We start from the raw sequence: 14444 nt of genomic DNA, 5'->3' as shown, positions 1-14444 counted from the left end.
ATCAGCGCAGGTAAAATGTATCAGTCTGGAGTCCAGGCTGTTTTTCTCACACAGGATTGTTTGCACTGGAAATAATTGTAGCAAACTCTCAGCTGTGAGAAATTTTGATCTGGATGGGTTTTTATGATTATGAATATTAATGTATATTTTAATCCTCGTCCGACGTGACTTGGTGCCCGGCGGGTGATCATATTTCCATGGTCGTGTCTTTAGGAATATCTCCGGCTGCTCACTTTTTGCTTTCTCTTCTTTTCTCTGGTTTCAGTGTTTTCCACAATCAAACCCTTTTCTTATAATATCTGTAGCAAATGCTGTTGGTTGCGGCTTTAAACATTACGTGCCAGTCAGTCTCCGGGCATGAAATCTCACCGTCAGGCGGAGCGGGCAGATGCACGAAACGTGCCGGGTAAAGTGGTCCCATGTGTGGAGGAAGATGGAGCCGCTCCTAAAAATCCACATATGAGATCTTTATGTCATTGGGAATGTCTGGACGGAGCAGCTCTCGCTCTGGAGGACCCCGCACCCGCATTCAGTAGCTGCCCATACATGGAGGGGTCTTCTCCCCTGCAACAAACAAACTCTGAGCCCCGGGTTCCTCTACTGATAACTGCTGACCCTAGGAGAGGGTTGAAGGGATTGGACTCCAGCTGTGGGACCCCCTGTGATCAGCTTTTTGTAGTGGGACAAGAAAAATGGGGGTGTGCTAACCAACTATCCCGTTTTATAAGGGTCTCCTCTAGCATAAAAAACATACAGGATCAATGGCTTTCAATAGAAATGGCTGCGGTATCTGTGGGTCAAAAAGGGGGACATTGTATTGTAAGCTGCTGGGTCAGGGATGTTGAGAGTGATACATTGTGGTAGAAGGGGGGATTCAATTGTGAGCTCCTGGGGTTAGGGATGTTGAGAGTGATACATTGTGGAAGAAGTGGGGATTCAATTGTGAGCTCCTGGGGTTAGGGATGATGGGAGCTGTTGTAAGCAATAACAATGTCCCGGTGCTAAATAATCAAGGTCGTTGATTGATATAAGACCAAGTCCACATTATACTGTGAGGAGGCTGCAAAGAACAGCAAAGAGAGAATTGTGTCATGCTCCGCCCCTTCAAACCTTGCACTAGGAATAACGTTGTGTATTCGTTTTAACGTCTGAAATATTTTAGACTTCATGAGACTGTAAAAAGAGAAGAAAAGGAATCAGAAGTTTAAACAATTATTTTTTTGGACCTAAAAACATTTAGTAGGAATTAGGAAAAATAATTTAACAAGGGTAATGCTTTACCGGCATGTTCTAATTCTATATCCATCATACAAATTATAAGGAATTAATGATAGATGGAGGGGGGGTAGTTACTGAATTCCGCATGCAGAATCGGCTACCACCCCCTCCCCCCTCATGGTTCTTCAATAGTTACTGATAAAATAATTTTCTGCTCATTTATAGTCCATTATTTCTGACAATATAAATTGTGAAATTTATTCCTATAAACCTGTTTTTCCAAGTGAAAGTCTATTAGACGCTGATGAGAAATGTTCACGATAAATCTGCATCCGACAGATACTAAATCAACCAACAGAACGCAAAGCCCAACATTCAGGGCAGAACTTCGTATATTTATGGCAGACCGCACAGAATTGTGACATAGTCCGTTATATTGTAGTGAGGGATGAGACTTCTAAACCTAATAAGATAAATGAGTCACAAAACCAGAGAAGTCTGGAGTGGATGGAGGGCTGAATGGTTGCAGTTCTTATTGTGGCCACTAGTTGGAGACTATAATGACTGTAAAGATGAGAATCCCATAATTGTCGGCTTATAGGGTGCAAAGTATGAGTCTCTCACTGTTAGGACAATGTAAGACGTGACTAATAAATGTAAGGTAATGGGCAGGATTCAGTTTACTGCCCTAGCCTAGTATCTACATACACCACCCACAACCCCTCACACTCCGAAAACGGGTCATATTTCCCTCCTGGTCAACTGTAGTGTATGGTAAATGGGTTGCAATTCGCAATATGGACTAGTTTTGACCAAATGCTAAATGTTTGACTTTTGTTATTCTTTATTAAAGGGGTTGTCTTCTTAGGACAATCACTATTTGGTAAAGGGTCACTTGACAATAAGCTGATCAAAGTGTCCTCCTGCTGAGACCCCCAGCGATCAGCTGTAATCTGTGGGCAGTAAGTGTTTAATTTCCCTGCAGCGCCATCACAGGGGAAATTAAGTGTTACACAGTGTGTGTGTGTGTGTGTGTGTGTGTGTGTGTGTGTGTGTGTGTGTGTAAGTGTAATACAGGACAGGATAGGTCCTCCAGGGAGAGAGACGCACTTTGTAACCGCTCTCCACTCCGACCAAGAGATGAAGGTCATGAACAGGGGACCGCCTCTATTAACCCAGAACTCCCTAATAGGGTGTATGGATCTGGGATTTATAAACTGGCAGACCCCTTTAAGAATGAGGTTGGCCATTGGCATGTGGACTGTAGACTCTATGATGACCCCGGCAGTAGCTGTTCAGATTCAAAGATGTTATGTAGGATTAAGTACATGGGGTGTAAGAAGTTGTATATTTCTTACTTTACTTCATCATCAGGATCTGTAGGACATTTCCAAGTGACCCAAAATGGTCAAAAACGTAACAAAACAGTGGACTTGGGAATCTTTACATTTGTGGGGTAAAAAAAAAAATCTAAAAAGCACCTAGAATCCTGGTAAGGGTTTATAACTGGTTCTACGCTAGTTTTCTGCCGTAAAAAATGGCAAAATGTTGTACCATCCGCGCCGCTCACGCTACTTTTCTTTAAAGTGAGCTGAGCTTAGTGGAAGGAAGAATGGCCACCCTTGGCCCGACAAATTTATTATAATTTACGACCGAAACTGGCATAAATTATTGGGTAAATCTGTCATCTCGAGGCTGGCGTAGATTTCACTGCTGGCGCACAAACGGACAGAGATGTGCCTCATTAATCAAGAGTACCTCTTAATACATCAGGCACATCTTACTCCAGCGTGTTTCAGATATTAAAAATGGTGTATGAAACGCCAGTCTAATAAATTCCCCCCCATAGACTGGTAAAATATTAAGGCCATCAGATCTCAAACCAATCAGACGCGTTGTCATATTTGGTTGAGATCTGATGCCCTTAATATTTTGGTCGTTAAATGTATTCAGTCCGTTTTCTGAACCTGAGGCCCATCCTGAGCTCCTCTAACTGATCCCGGACTAGAACATTCTCATTTGTATCTCGTTTTGCAGCCTTTGTTGATCTCTTTTATGTTTTCCGTAGGTCCAATATTTGAAGAATCATCCTGGAGATGGACTTGCTATCAGCAACCTACGTCTTGGCAGTTTTTATAGCCTGTATGATATACGAGTCCGGTGCTCAAGAAAAGAATTACATTATAAGAGAAGAACAGGGTGAAAACATATCCATTGGAAACTTGCTGAAGGACCTGAATCTGACGATGGACCCTGATGTAGCTCTCTCCACCCCACTTCAGTTCAAACTGGTCTACAAGACTGGAGATGTTCCTCTGATCCGGGTTGAAGAGAACACTGGTGAGATCTTCACCACCTCAAATCGGATAGACCGTGAAAAACTTTGTGCCGGCGTCTTTGCGGAGAACAAATGCTTCTATGAAGTGGAAGTGGCCGTTCTTCCAGATGAGGTCTTTAGATTGGTCAAGATCCGCTTCTTGATCGAAGACATCAATGACAACGCTCCTCTGTTTCCATCTACGGTCATCAATATTTCCATTCCGGAAAACACAGCCATCAATTCTCGATATTCTGTACCATCTGCCATTGATCCGGATGTGGGCAAGAATGGAATTCAAAACTATGACCTCAAGGTGGGTATTTACATCCAGCATGATGTGTGACTCTACTTTACGAAGATGAGTCAATTGTTTATTCCCCTCCCCATATAAAACTATCAGTAGTCCAGGAAGATGAGATATAGGAAGTTTTATCTATCTTATCTATCTTATCTATCTTATCTATCTATCTATCTATCTATCTATCTATCTATCTATCTATCTATCTATCTATCCATCTATCTTTTATCCATGTTTTATCCATCTATCTTTTATCCATGTTTTATCCATCTATCTTTTATCCATGTTTTATCCATCTATCTTTTATCTATCTAATATCTGTCTTTATATAATTAATCTTTTTAATCGCTTTGTAGAGGAATTGTGGATATAATATAATACTATTTGTTCTACTTTTAATTAATAGGAATATTGTATTCAACATATTCAATCCATGTCTGTAGGTGTTACAATGTTTATATTATGTTTCCTTTATTTACCATTGTAAAACAGAACGCTGTCCCTAGTGGCAGAAATAGGAATATGTTGGTTTGTGTAAATCATGGTAAGTAAAGGTGAGAAGATGAGTGGTAACTGGGAATTAATCAACTCCGCTTTAATATATCGGAGTTTCACACATTTTCAAACGGATCTTAAATATTTGACAATATGTAGAATTAAATTTGATATTTAGTATAAATGAGAGATATTAATAAATCCTGAATTAGATTTATTCACTTGGATTAGGTAGAATATATGATTGTGCGCTAGACTTGAGCTCCTTATAGCCCAGTCTATGAATACACATTTATCTCTATCTTATTAATTGAAAGTTTTTATTTTAATTCAACCGCAGTAATTTTTAAGACGATGACCTAGATGAGAACTGGGCACTATAGTCATTAGCAGCTGGTCCTCTTACAACGCAGTGCGATGAGTCACTGACCGTGCATAATAACCATGTTTGTGTCTAACACATGCCCTTAAAATATGAAACCTTGGGCTTTTGACCAAGGTCTAGTAAAGCGAAGCCAAAAAGCCGTCAGCTCTGTCACATACTAACTGCAAAAGGAAGCCGATGTTACACAAACACACAATCTAATGTACGCGCCAGACACCAGCAGAAATAACACACTATGCACAGCAAACAACTGAATGAATAGGAGAATATTAAAAAGCACATTCTAAATGAATTAAAAATTCTGGAGTTCAATTTTTCTGGAGGTTTAAATCACCACTAGGGGGAGCCTGCTAAAGGAGGATAGAGCGTTTATTAAATGGCAGACCCAGTGGTGCCCCCTACATGAAGGGAGGATGCAGCGCCCTGTGCACTTGCACAGGTCTTACAATGATTGCGACAGCTAGAGTTAATCCCCCCCCCCCCGGCATTGTCCGAGTAATCACGATACAATGTAGTAAAATTTCAGTATTCTGCTATAGAATATAGAATATTTGTAACAATGTTTTTTTTTTAAAACCTTGATTACTTTAGATTAAAAGCAGATTTTTTTTTCTGCTGTTTTTCGGTTTCCTTTTGACCTCCCTCATAAGTGTAATAAAGCCGAGATGTTTCCTTTTGTGTTTGCTGACAATACCTGACCTATATTGCTGCTGATAACGATGGTCTCATTAGTCTGTGTTCTCACCAGGTTGTACACAGGTATTATAAATTATTAATAATTTTCTAGCTCTGTATTTTTTTCTTTCGGTTTCATATGTTCTGCCTTGTGGTTCAAGCACCTTGTAATGGTGAATGACCAAAGGCAACGACGCGGGATCAGACAGATGTATACAGAGTGCAGTCGTAGCGGGAAATATAGCAGGCTTTCTACTGAAGGGCCCAAAAGTTTCCCCCCCCACTTGTGTGGAAAGGGGTGTGGCTTCTGTAAAGGGGGCGGGGTCACAGTGACCCGACAAATTAAAAAAGCTGCCGTAATCTATAGCGGAAATCTACGCATGTTCCTAGCTGGCGTAGATTTCACTCTGTGAGGCCTAGCAAGGTAGAGGCCTGTGCTGGGTGTCGTACTTTACCCCCCTCCCAATCAAAATACCCCCTATCCGCTCATTGTAAAGTTAAAAAAAAAATGTGTATGTGTGAAGATGTGTGAAGATGTGACACATTTACTAAGAGGCATATTTTTATTTTTAAATTTTCAAATGGTTTTTAAAATGTTTATGCGAATCTACATAACAAATGATATCACTGTGCATACATTACAAAGCCGAACTCGTGGAACTCCGGATCAATACAGGACAAGTAATGTAATGTGTATATACACAGTGACTCCACCTGCAGAATAGTAAGTACGGCTATGGAGTATAATACAGGATATAACTCAGGATCAGTACAAGATAAGTAATGTAATGTATGTACACAGTGACTCCACCAGCAGAATAGCGAGTGCAGCTCTGGAGTATAATACATGATGTAACTCAGGATCAGTACAGGATAAGTAATGTATGTACACAGTAACACCACCAGTAGAATAGTGAGTGCAGCTCTGGAGTATAATACATAATATAACTCCGGATCAGTACAGGATATGTAATGTATGTACACAGTGACTCCACCAGCAGAATAGTGAGTGCAGCTCTGGAGTATAATTCATGATGTAACTCAGGATCAGTACAGGATAAGTAATGTAATGTATGTACACAGTGACTCCACCAGCAGAATAGTGAGTGCAGCTCTGGAGTATAATACAGGATATAACTCAGGATCAGTACAGGATAAGTAATGTAATGTATGTACACAGTGACTCCACCAGCAGAATAGTGAGTGCAGCTCTGGAGTATAATACAGGATATAACTCAGGATCAGTACAGGATAAGTAATGTAATGTATGTACACAGTGACTCCACCAGCAGAATAGTGAGTGCAGCTCTGGAGTATAATACAGGATGTAACTCAGGATCAGTACAGGATAAGTAATGTAATGTATGTACACAGTGACTGCACCAGCAGAATAGTGAGTGCAGCTCTGGAGTATAATACAGGATATAATTCAGGATCAGTACAGGATAAGTAATGTAAATACACAGTGACTCCACCAGCAGAATAGTGAGTGCAGCTCTGGAGTATAATACAGGATGTAACTCAGGATCAGTACAGGATAAGTAATGTAATGTATGTACACAGTAACCCCACCAGTAGAATAGCGAGTGCAGCTCTGGAGTATAATACAGAATATAACTCAGGATCAGTACAGGATATGTAATGTATGTACACAGTGACTCCGCCAGCAGAATAGGAAGTACAGCTCTGGAGTATAATACAGGATACAACTCCGGATCAGTGCAGGATAAGTAATGTAATGTATGTACACAGTGACCACCAGCAGAATAGTGAGTGCAGCTCTCGAGTATAATACAGAATATAACTCTGGATCAGTACAGGATAAATAATATATGTACACAGTGACTCTACCTCGATTATCAAGGACATTTTGATTTTATAAAACATTGCCCCGCTATTACTTGCTGCTTCTCCTCAGATACTTTGTTTTGAAGAGTCTCTTGATAATATTCTTCACAAACTAATGTTCAGCTAGAGAATTGTTAGCAGCAGATTTGTGGGTGTATTTACATGGGGTAGAAATCATGCAGCAGGGAGGATATTAAAAATATGTGCTAAAATGCACCTACGGTAATTGCGCCACAATTTGGAGCATTTTTCAGCACATTCTAGATGCAGACACAGTACCTAATCTGCCTCTCTGTCTATTTCCTTGCAAACCGGGAAATGAGTGGGAGCAGCAATGCAGCTGTAGAAATTCTCCGCCTCCTGCTCAATTTTCCGTTAGTTCTGGCCCCTAAATTCTAGGAAAATGAGTAAAGTAATCCAGATTTGAGAAATATTACCGGCTAATACTTTGCTTGTGCAAGGTGCTCCGACTTTTTATGTGACCATTACACTGGCGAAGAATATTTCTATGGACGCATTAGGTTTTAATGTGCTGAAAGGAAAGTTATTTAACATGTACTGGATTTCTAATCATCGGGAGTGTTGTGTTCCGCAGCATTTACCAAAGCTGGAAGGTGAAGCAAAACTAGAGGTCAAATAAATGTAGCGTCAGATTAGTGTAATTCAGAAGAGGGACAGTAAACCAAGCAGTCCTGTCCTGGCTGCTGTATATATTACATGTTTAATCTGCTCAACTGTAGTAGTAATAACACTAATTTATAAAACAATCGCATATGAAGGTAAATAATAATAAGCACTAAACCAAATAATCATTGTATCTCTGATGACCAAAATATCGAACATGTTTTTTTTAAAATATGTTGTGCAGTAAAAATATTACTTTCTTCTTGCTCCTATTAAAATGTTTTTTTGTATCTATTGTTGTACGGCCCCTATTTACAAGAATATAACTACTATAATGCTGCTCCTATATACAAGAATATAACTACTATAATACTTCTCCTATATACAAGAATATAACTACTATAATACTGCCCATCTATATACAAGAATATAACTACTATAATACTGCTCCCTATATACAAGAATATAACTACTATAATACTGCCTCCTATATACAAGAATATAACTACTATAATACTGCTCCTATATACAAGAATATAACTACTATAATACTGCTCCCTATATACAAGAATATAACTACTATAATGCTACCTTCTATATACAAGAATATAACTACTAAAATACTGCTCCTATATACAGGAATATAACTACTATAATACTGCCCCTATCTACAAGAATATAACTACTATAATACTGCTCCCTATATACAAGAATATAACTACTATAATGCTACCTTCTATATACAAGAATATAACTACTAAAATACTGCTCCTATATACAGGAATATAACTACTATAATACTGCCCCTATCTACAAGAATATAACTACTATAATACTGCCTCTATATACAAGAATATAACTACTATAATACCGCCCCCTATATACAAGAATATAACTACTATAATACTGTCCCCTATATACAAGTATATAATATTGCCCCCTATGTACAAGAATATAACTACTATAATACTGCCCCTATATACAAGAATATAACTACTATAATACTGCCCCTATATACAGGAATATAACTACTATAATACTGCCCCTATATACAAGAATATAACTACTATAATACTGCCCCTATATACAGGAATATAACTACTATAATACTGCTCCTATATACAAGAATATAACTACTATAATACTGCCCCTATATACAAGAATATAACTACTATAATACTGCCCCTATATACAGGAATATAACTACTATAATACTGCCCCTATATACAAGAATATAACTACTATAATACTGCCCTATATATACAAGAATATAACTACTATAATACTGCCCCCTATATACAAGAATATAACTACTATAATACTGCTCCTATATACAAGAATATAACTACTATAATTCTGCCCCTATATACAAGAATATAACTACTATAATACTGCCCCTGTGTACAAGAATATAACTACTATAATACTACTCCTATATACAAGAACATAACTACTATAATATAACTACCATATTACTGCCCCCTATATACAAGAATATAACTACTATAATACAGCTCATATATACAAGAATATAACTACTATAATACTGCTCCTATATACAAGAATATAACTACTATAATACTGCTCCTATATACAAGAATATAACTACTATAATACTGTCCCCTATGTACAAGAATATAACTACTATAATACTGCCCCCTATATACAAGAATATAACTACTATAATACTGCTCCTATATTAAAGAATATAACTACTATAATACTGCCCCCTATATACAAGAATATAACTACTAGAATACTGCCCCCTGTATACAAGAATATAACTACTATAATACTGCCCCTTTATACAAGAATATAACCACTATAATACTGCCCCTATATACAAGAATATAACTACTATAATACTGCTCTTATATACAAGAATAGAACTACTATAATACTGCCCCTATATACAAGAATATAACTACTATAATACTGTCCCTATATACAAGAATATAACTACTATAATACTGCCCCTATATACAAGAATATAACTACTATAATACTGCCCCTAAATACAAGAATATAACTGCTATAATACTGCCCTTATATACAATAATATAACTACTATAATACTGCCCCTATATACAAGAATATAACTACTATAATACTGCCCCTAAATACAAGAATATAACTGCTATAATACTGCCCTTATATACAATAATATAACTACTATAATACTGCCCCTATATACAAGAATATAACTACTATTATACTGCTCCTATATAAAAGAATATAACTACTATAATACTGTCCCTATATACAAGAATATAACTACTATAATACTGCCCCTCTGTACAAGAATATAACTACTATAATACTGTTCCTATATACAAGAATATAACTACTATAATACTGCCCCTGTGTACAAGAATATAACTACTATAATACTGCCCTCTATATACAAGAACATAACTACTATAATACTGCCCTCTAAATACAAGAATATAACTACTATAATACTGCCTCCTATATACAAGAATATAACTACTATAATACTGCCCTCTATATACAAGAATATAACTACTATAATACTGCCCCTATATACAAGAATATAACTACTATAATACTGCCCCTATATACAAGAATATAACTACTACAATACTTCTCCCTATTTACAAGAATATAACTACTATAATACTGCCCCTATATACAAGAATAAAACTACTATAATACTGCCCCTATATACAGGAATATAACTAATATAATACTGCTGCCTATATACAAGAATATAACTACTATAATACTGCTCCTATATACAAGAATATAACTACTATAATACTGCTCCTATATACAAGAATATAACTACTGTAATACTGCCCCTATATACAAGAATATAACTACTATAATACTGCCCCCTATGAATAAGAATATAACTACTATAATACTGCCCCTATATACAAGAATATAACTACTATAATACTGCTCCTATATACAAGAATATAACTACTATAATACTGCCCCCTATATAAAAGAATATAACTACTATAATACTGCCCCTATATACAAGAATATAACGACTATAATACTGCCCCCTATATAAAAGAATATAACTACTATAATACTGCCCCCTATACAAGAATATAACTACTACAATACTTCTCCCTATATACAAGAATAAAACTACTATAATACTGCCCCTATATACAGGAATATAACTAATATAATACTGCTCCCTATATACAAGAATAAAACTACTATAATACTGCCCCTATATACAGGAATATAACTAATATAATACTGCTCCCTATATACAAGAATATAACTACTATAATACTGCTCCTATATACAAGAATATAACTACTATAATACTGCTCCCTATATACAAGAATATAACTACTATAATACTGCCCCCTATATACAAGAATATAACTACTATAATACTGCTCCTATATACAAGAATATAACTACTATAATACTGCTCCTATATACAAGACTATAACTACTATAATACTGCCTCCTATATACAAGAATATAACTACTATAATACTGCCCCTATATACAAGAATATAACTACTATAATACTGCCCCTATATACAAGAATTTAACTACTATAATACTGACCCCTATATACAAGAATATAACTACTATAATACTGCACCCCTATATACAAGAATATAACTATAATGCTACCTTCTATATACAAGAATATAACTACTAAAATACTGCTCCTATATACAGGAATATAACTACTATAATACTGCCCCTATATACAAGAATATAACTACTATAATACCGCCCCCTATATACAAGAATATAACTACTATAATACTGTCCCCTATATACAAGTATATAATATTGCCCCCTATGTACAAGAATATAACTACTATAATACTGTCCCCTATATACAAGAATATAATACTGCCCCCTATGTACAAGAATATAACTACTATAATACTGCCCCTATATACAAGAATATAACTACTATAATACTGCTCCTATATACAAGAATATAACTACTATAATCCTGCCCCTATATACAATAATATAACTACTATTATACTGCCCCCTATATACAAGAATATAACTACTATAATACTGCCCCTATATACAAGAATATAACTACTATAATACTGCCCCTATATACAGGAATATAACTACTATAATACTGCCCCTATATACAAGAATATAACTACTATAATACTGCCCTATATATACAAGAATATAACTACTATAATACTGCCCCCTATATACAAGAATATAACTACTATAATACTGCTCCTATATACAAGAATATAACTACTATAATTCTGCCCCTATATACAAGAATATAACTACTATAATACTGCCCCTGTGTACAAGAATATAACTACTATAATACTACTCCTATATACAAGAACATAACTACTATAATATAACTACCATATTACTGCCCCCTATATACAAGAATATAACTACTATAATACAGCTCATATATACAAGAATATAACTACTATAATACTGCTCCTATATACAAGAATATAACTACTATAATACTGCTCCTATATACAAGAATATAACTACTATAATACTGTCCCCTATGTACAAGAATATAACTACTATAATACTGCCCCCTATATACAAGAATATAACTACTATAATACTGCTCCTATATTAAAGAATATAACTACTATAATACTGCCCCTATATACAAGAATATAACTACTATTATACTGCCCCTTTATACAAGAATATAACCACTATAATACTGCCCCTATATACAAGAATATAACTACTATAATACTGCCCCTATATACAAGAATATAACTACTATAATACTGCCCCTATATACAAGAATATAACTACTATAATACTGCCCCTAAATACAAGAATATAACTGCTATATTACTGCCCGATATATACAAGAATATAACTGCTATAATACTGCCCTTATATACAATAATATAACTACTATAATACTGCCCCTATATACAAGAATATAACTACTATTATACTGCTCCTATATAAAAGAATATAACTACTATAATACTGTCCCTATATACAAGAATATAACTACTATAATACTGCCCCTCTGTACAAGAATATAACTACTATAATACTGTTCCTATATACAAGAATATAACTACTATAATACTGCCCCTGTGTACAAGAATATAACTGCTATAATACTGCCCCTATATACAAGAATATAACTACTATAATACTGCCCTCTATATACAAGAACATAACTACTATAATACTGCCCTCTAAATACAAGAATATAACTACTATAATACTGCCTCCTATATACAAGAATATAACTACTATAATACTGCCCTCTATATACAAGAATATAACTACTATAATACTGCCCCTATATACAAGAATATAACTACTATAATACTGCCCCTATATACAAGAATATATCTACTATAATACTGCTCCTATATACAAGAATATAACTACTATAATACTGCCCCTATATACAAGAATAAAACTACTATAATACTGCCCCTATATACAGGAATATAACTACTATAATACTGCTCCCTATATACAAGAATATAACTACTATAATACTGCCCCTATATACAAGAATATAACTACTATAATACTGCCCCCTATATACAAGAATATAACGACTATAATACTGCCCCCTATATAAAAGAATATAACTACTATAATACTGCCCCTATATACAAGAATATAACTACTATAATACTGCCCCCTATATACAAGAATATAACGACTATAATACTGCCCCCTATATAAAAGAATATAACTACTATAATACTGCCCCCTATACAAGAATATAACTACTACTTCTCCCTATATACAAGAATATAACTACTATAATACTGCCCCTATATACAAGAATAAAACTACTATAATACTGCCCCTATATACAGGAATATAACTAATATAATACTGCTCCCTATATACAAGAATATAACTACTATAATACTGCTCCTATATACAAGAATATAACTACTATAATACTGCTCCTATATACAAGAATATAACTACTGTAATACTGCCCCCTATATACAAGAATATAACTACTATAATACTGCCCCCTATGAATAAGAATATAACTACTATAATACTGCCCCTATATACAAGAATATAACTACTATAATACTGCTCCTATATACAAGAATATAACTACTATAATACTGCTCCTATATACAAGAATATTACTACTATAATACCGCCCCTATATACAAGAATATTACTACTATAATACCGCCCCCTATATGCAGGACTAAAACTATTATAATACTGTTCCTATTGAAATTAATTTGGCACTCAACAAGTAGGAGAAGTTTTGTGTCGGAGTTGCTAAGTACATTTTGTGCCCTGTGTGATCTATGTGATGGTGTATTGCTGTGTTAGTCAGGTGCTGGCTGGTTTTCCATAAATCACACATTTAGATTTCAGAACCAGTGAATTTAGTTTCTGCCCTCTTGTTCTTCCAGTAGAAGAAAGGTCTCATTTTTACCCATGTGCCACCTCTCAGTGGGTATAACAATGTCTTGTAAATATCTGACAAGTGTACTGGCAGCTGCTTCTGAAAGCTTGGCATGTATACAATGAAACAGTCCTCACCAGGAAGACCAGAAAAACTGGTGATTTAATACAGCCCAAAGTGTATGTAGCAT

The 14444-nt window shown here is 35.4% G+C and overlaps 1 protein-coding gene across 4 annotated transcripts in view; it reads left to right on the top strand.

Annotated features, from left to right (window-relative positions):
* Positions 1–14444, top strand: part of PCDH11X (protocadherin 11 X-linked) — a 1026455-nt gene that overhangs the window by 123693 nt on the left and 888318 nt on the right. For all 4 annotated transcript variants that reach the window (XM_075836602.1, XM_075836603.1, XM_075836605.1 and 1 more), the window contains exon 2: positions 3287–3851. In XM_075836602.1, coding sequence (XP_075692717.1) covers positions 3315–3851 — 537 coding nt within the window. In that variant the 5' untranslated portion in view covers positions 3287–3314. The remainder of the gene's footprint in view (positions 1–3286; positions 3852–14444) is intronic.

The sequence above is a fragment of the Rhinoderma darwinii genome, chromosome 8, assembly GCF_050947455.1.
Source record: "Rhinoderma darwinii isolate aRhiDar2 chromosome 8, aRhiDar2.hap1, whole genome shotgun sequence".
NCBI classification, from domain to species: domain Eukaryota; kingdom Metazoa; phylum Chordata; class Amphibia; order Anura; family Rhinodermatidae; genus Rhinoderma; species Rhinoderma darwinii.
Note: the sequence above shows the minus strand (reverse complement) of the source record. Positions and strands in the feature narration are given on the sequence as shown.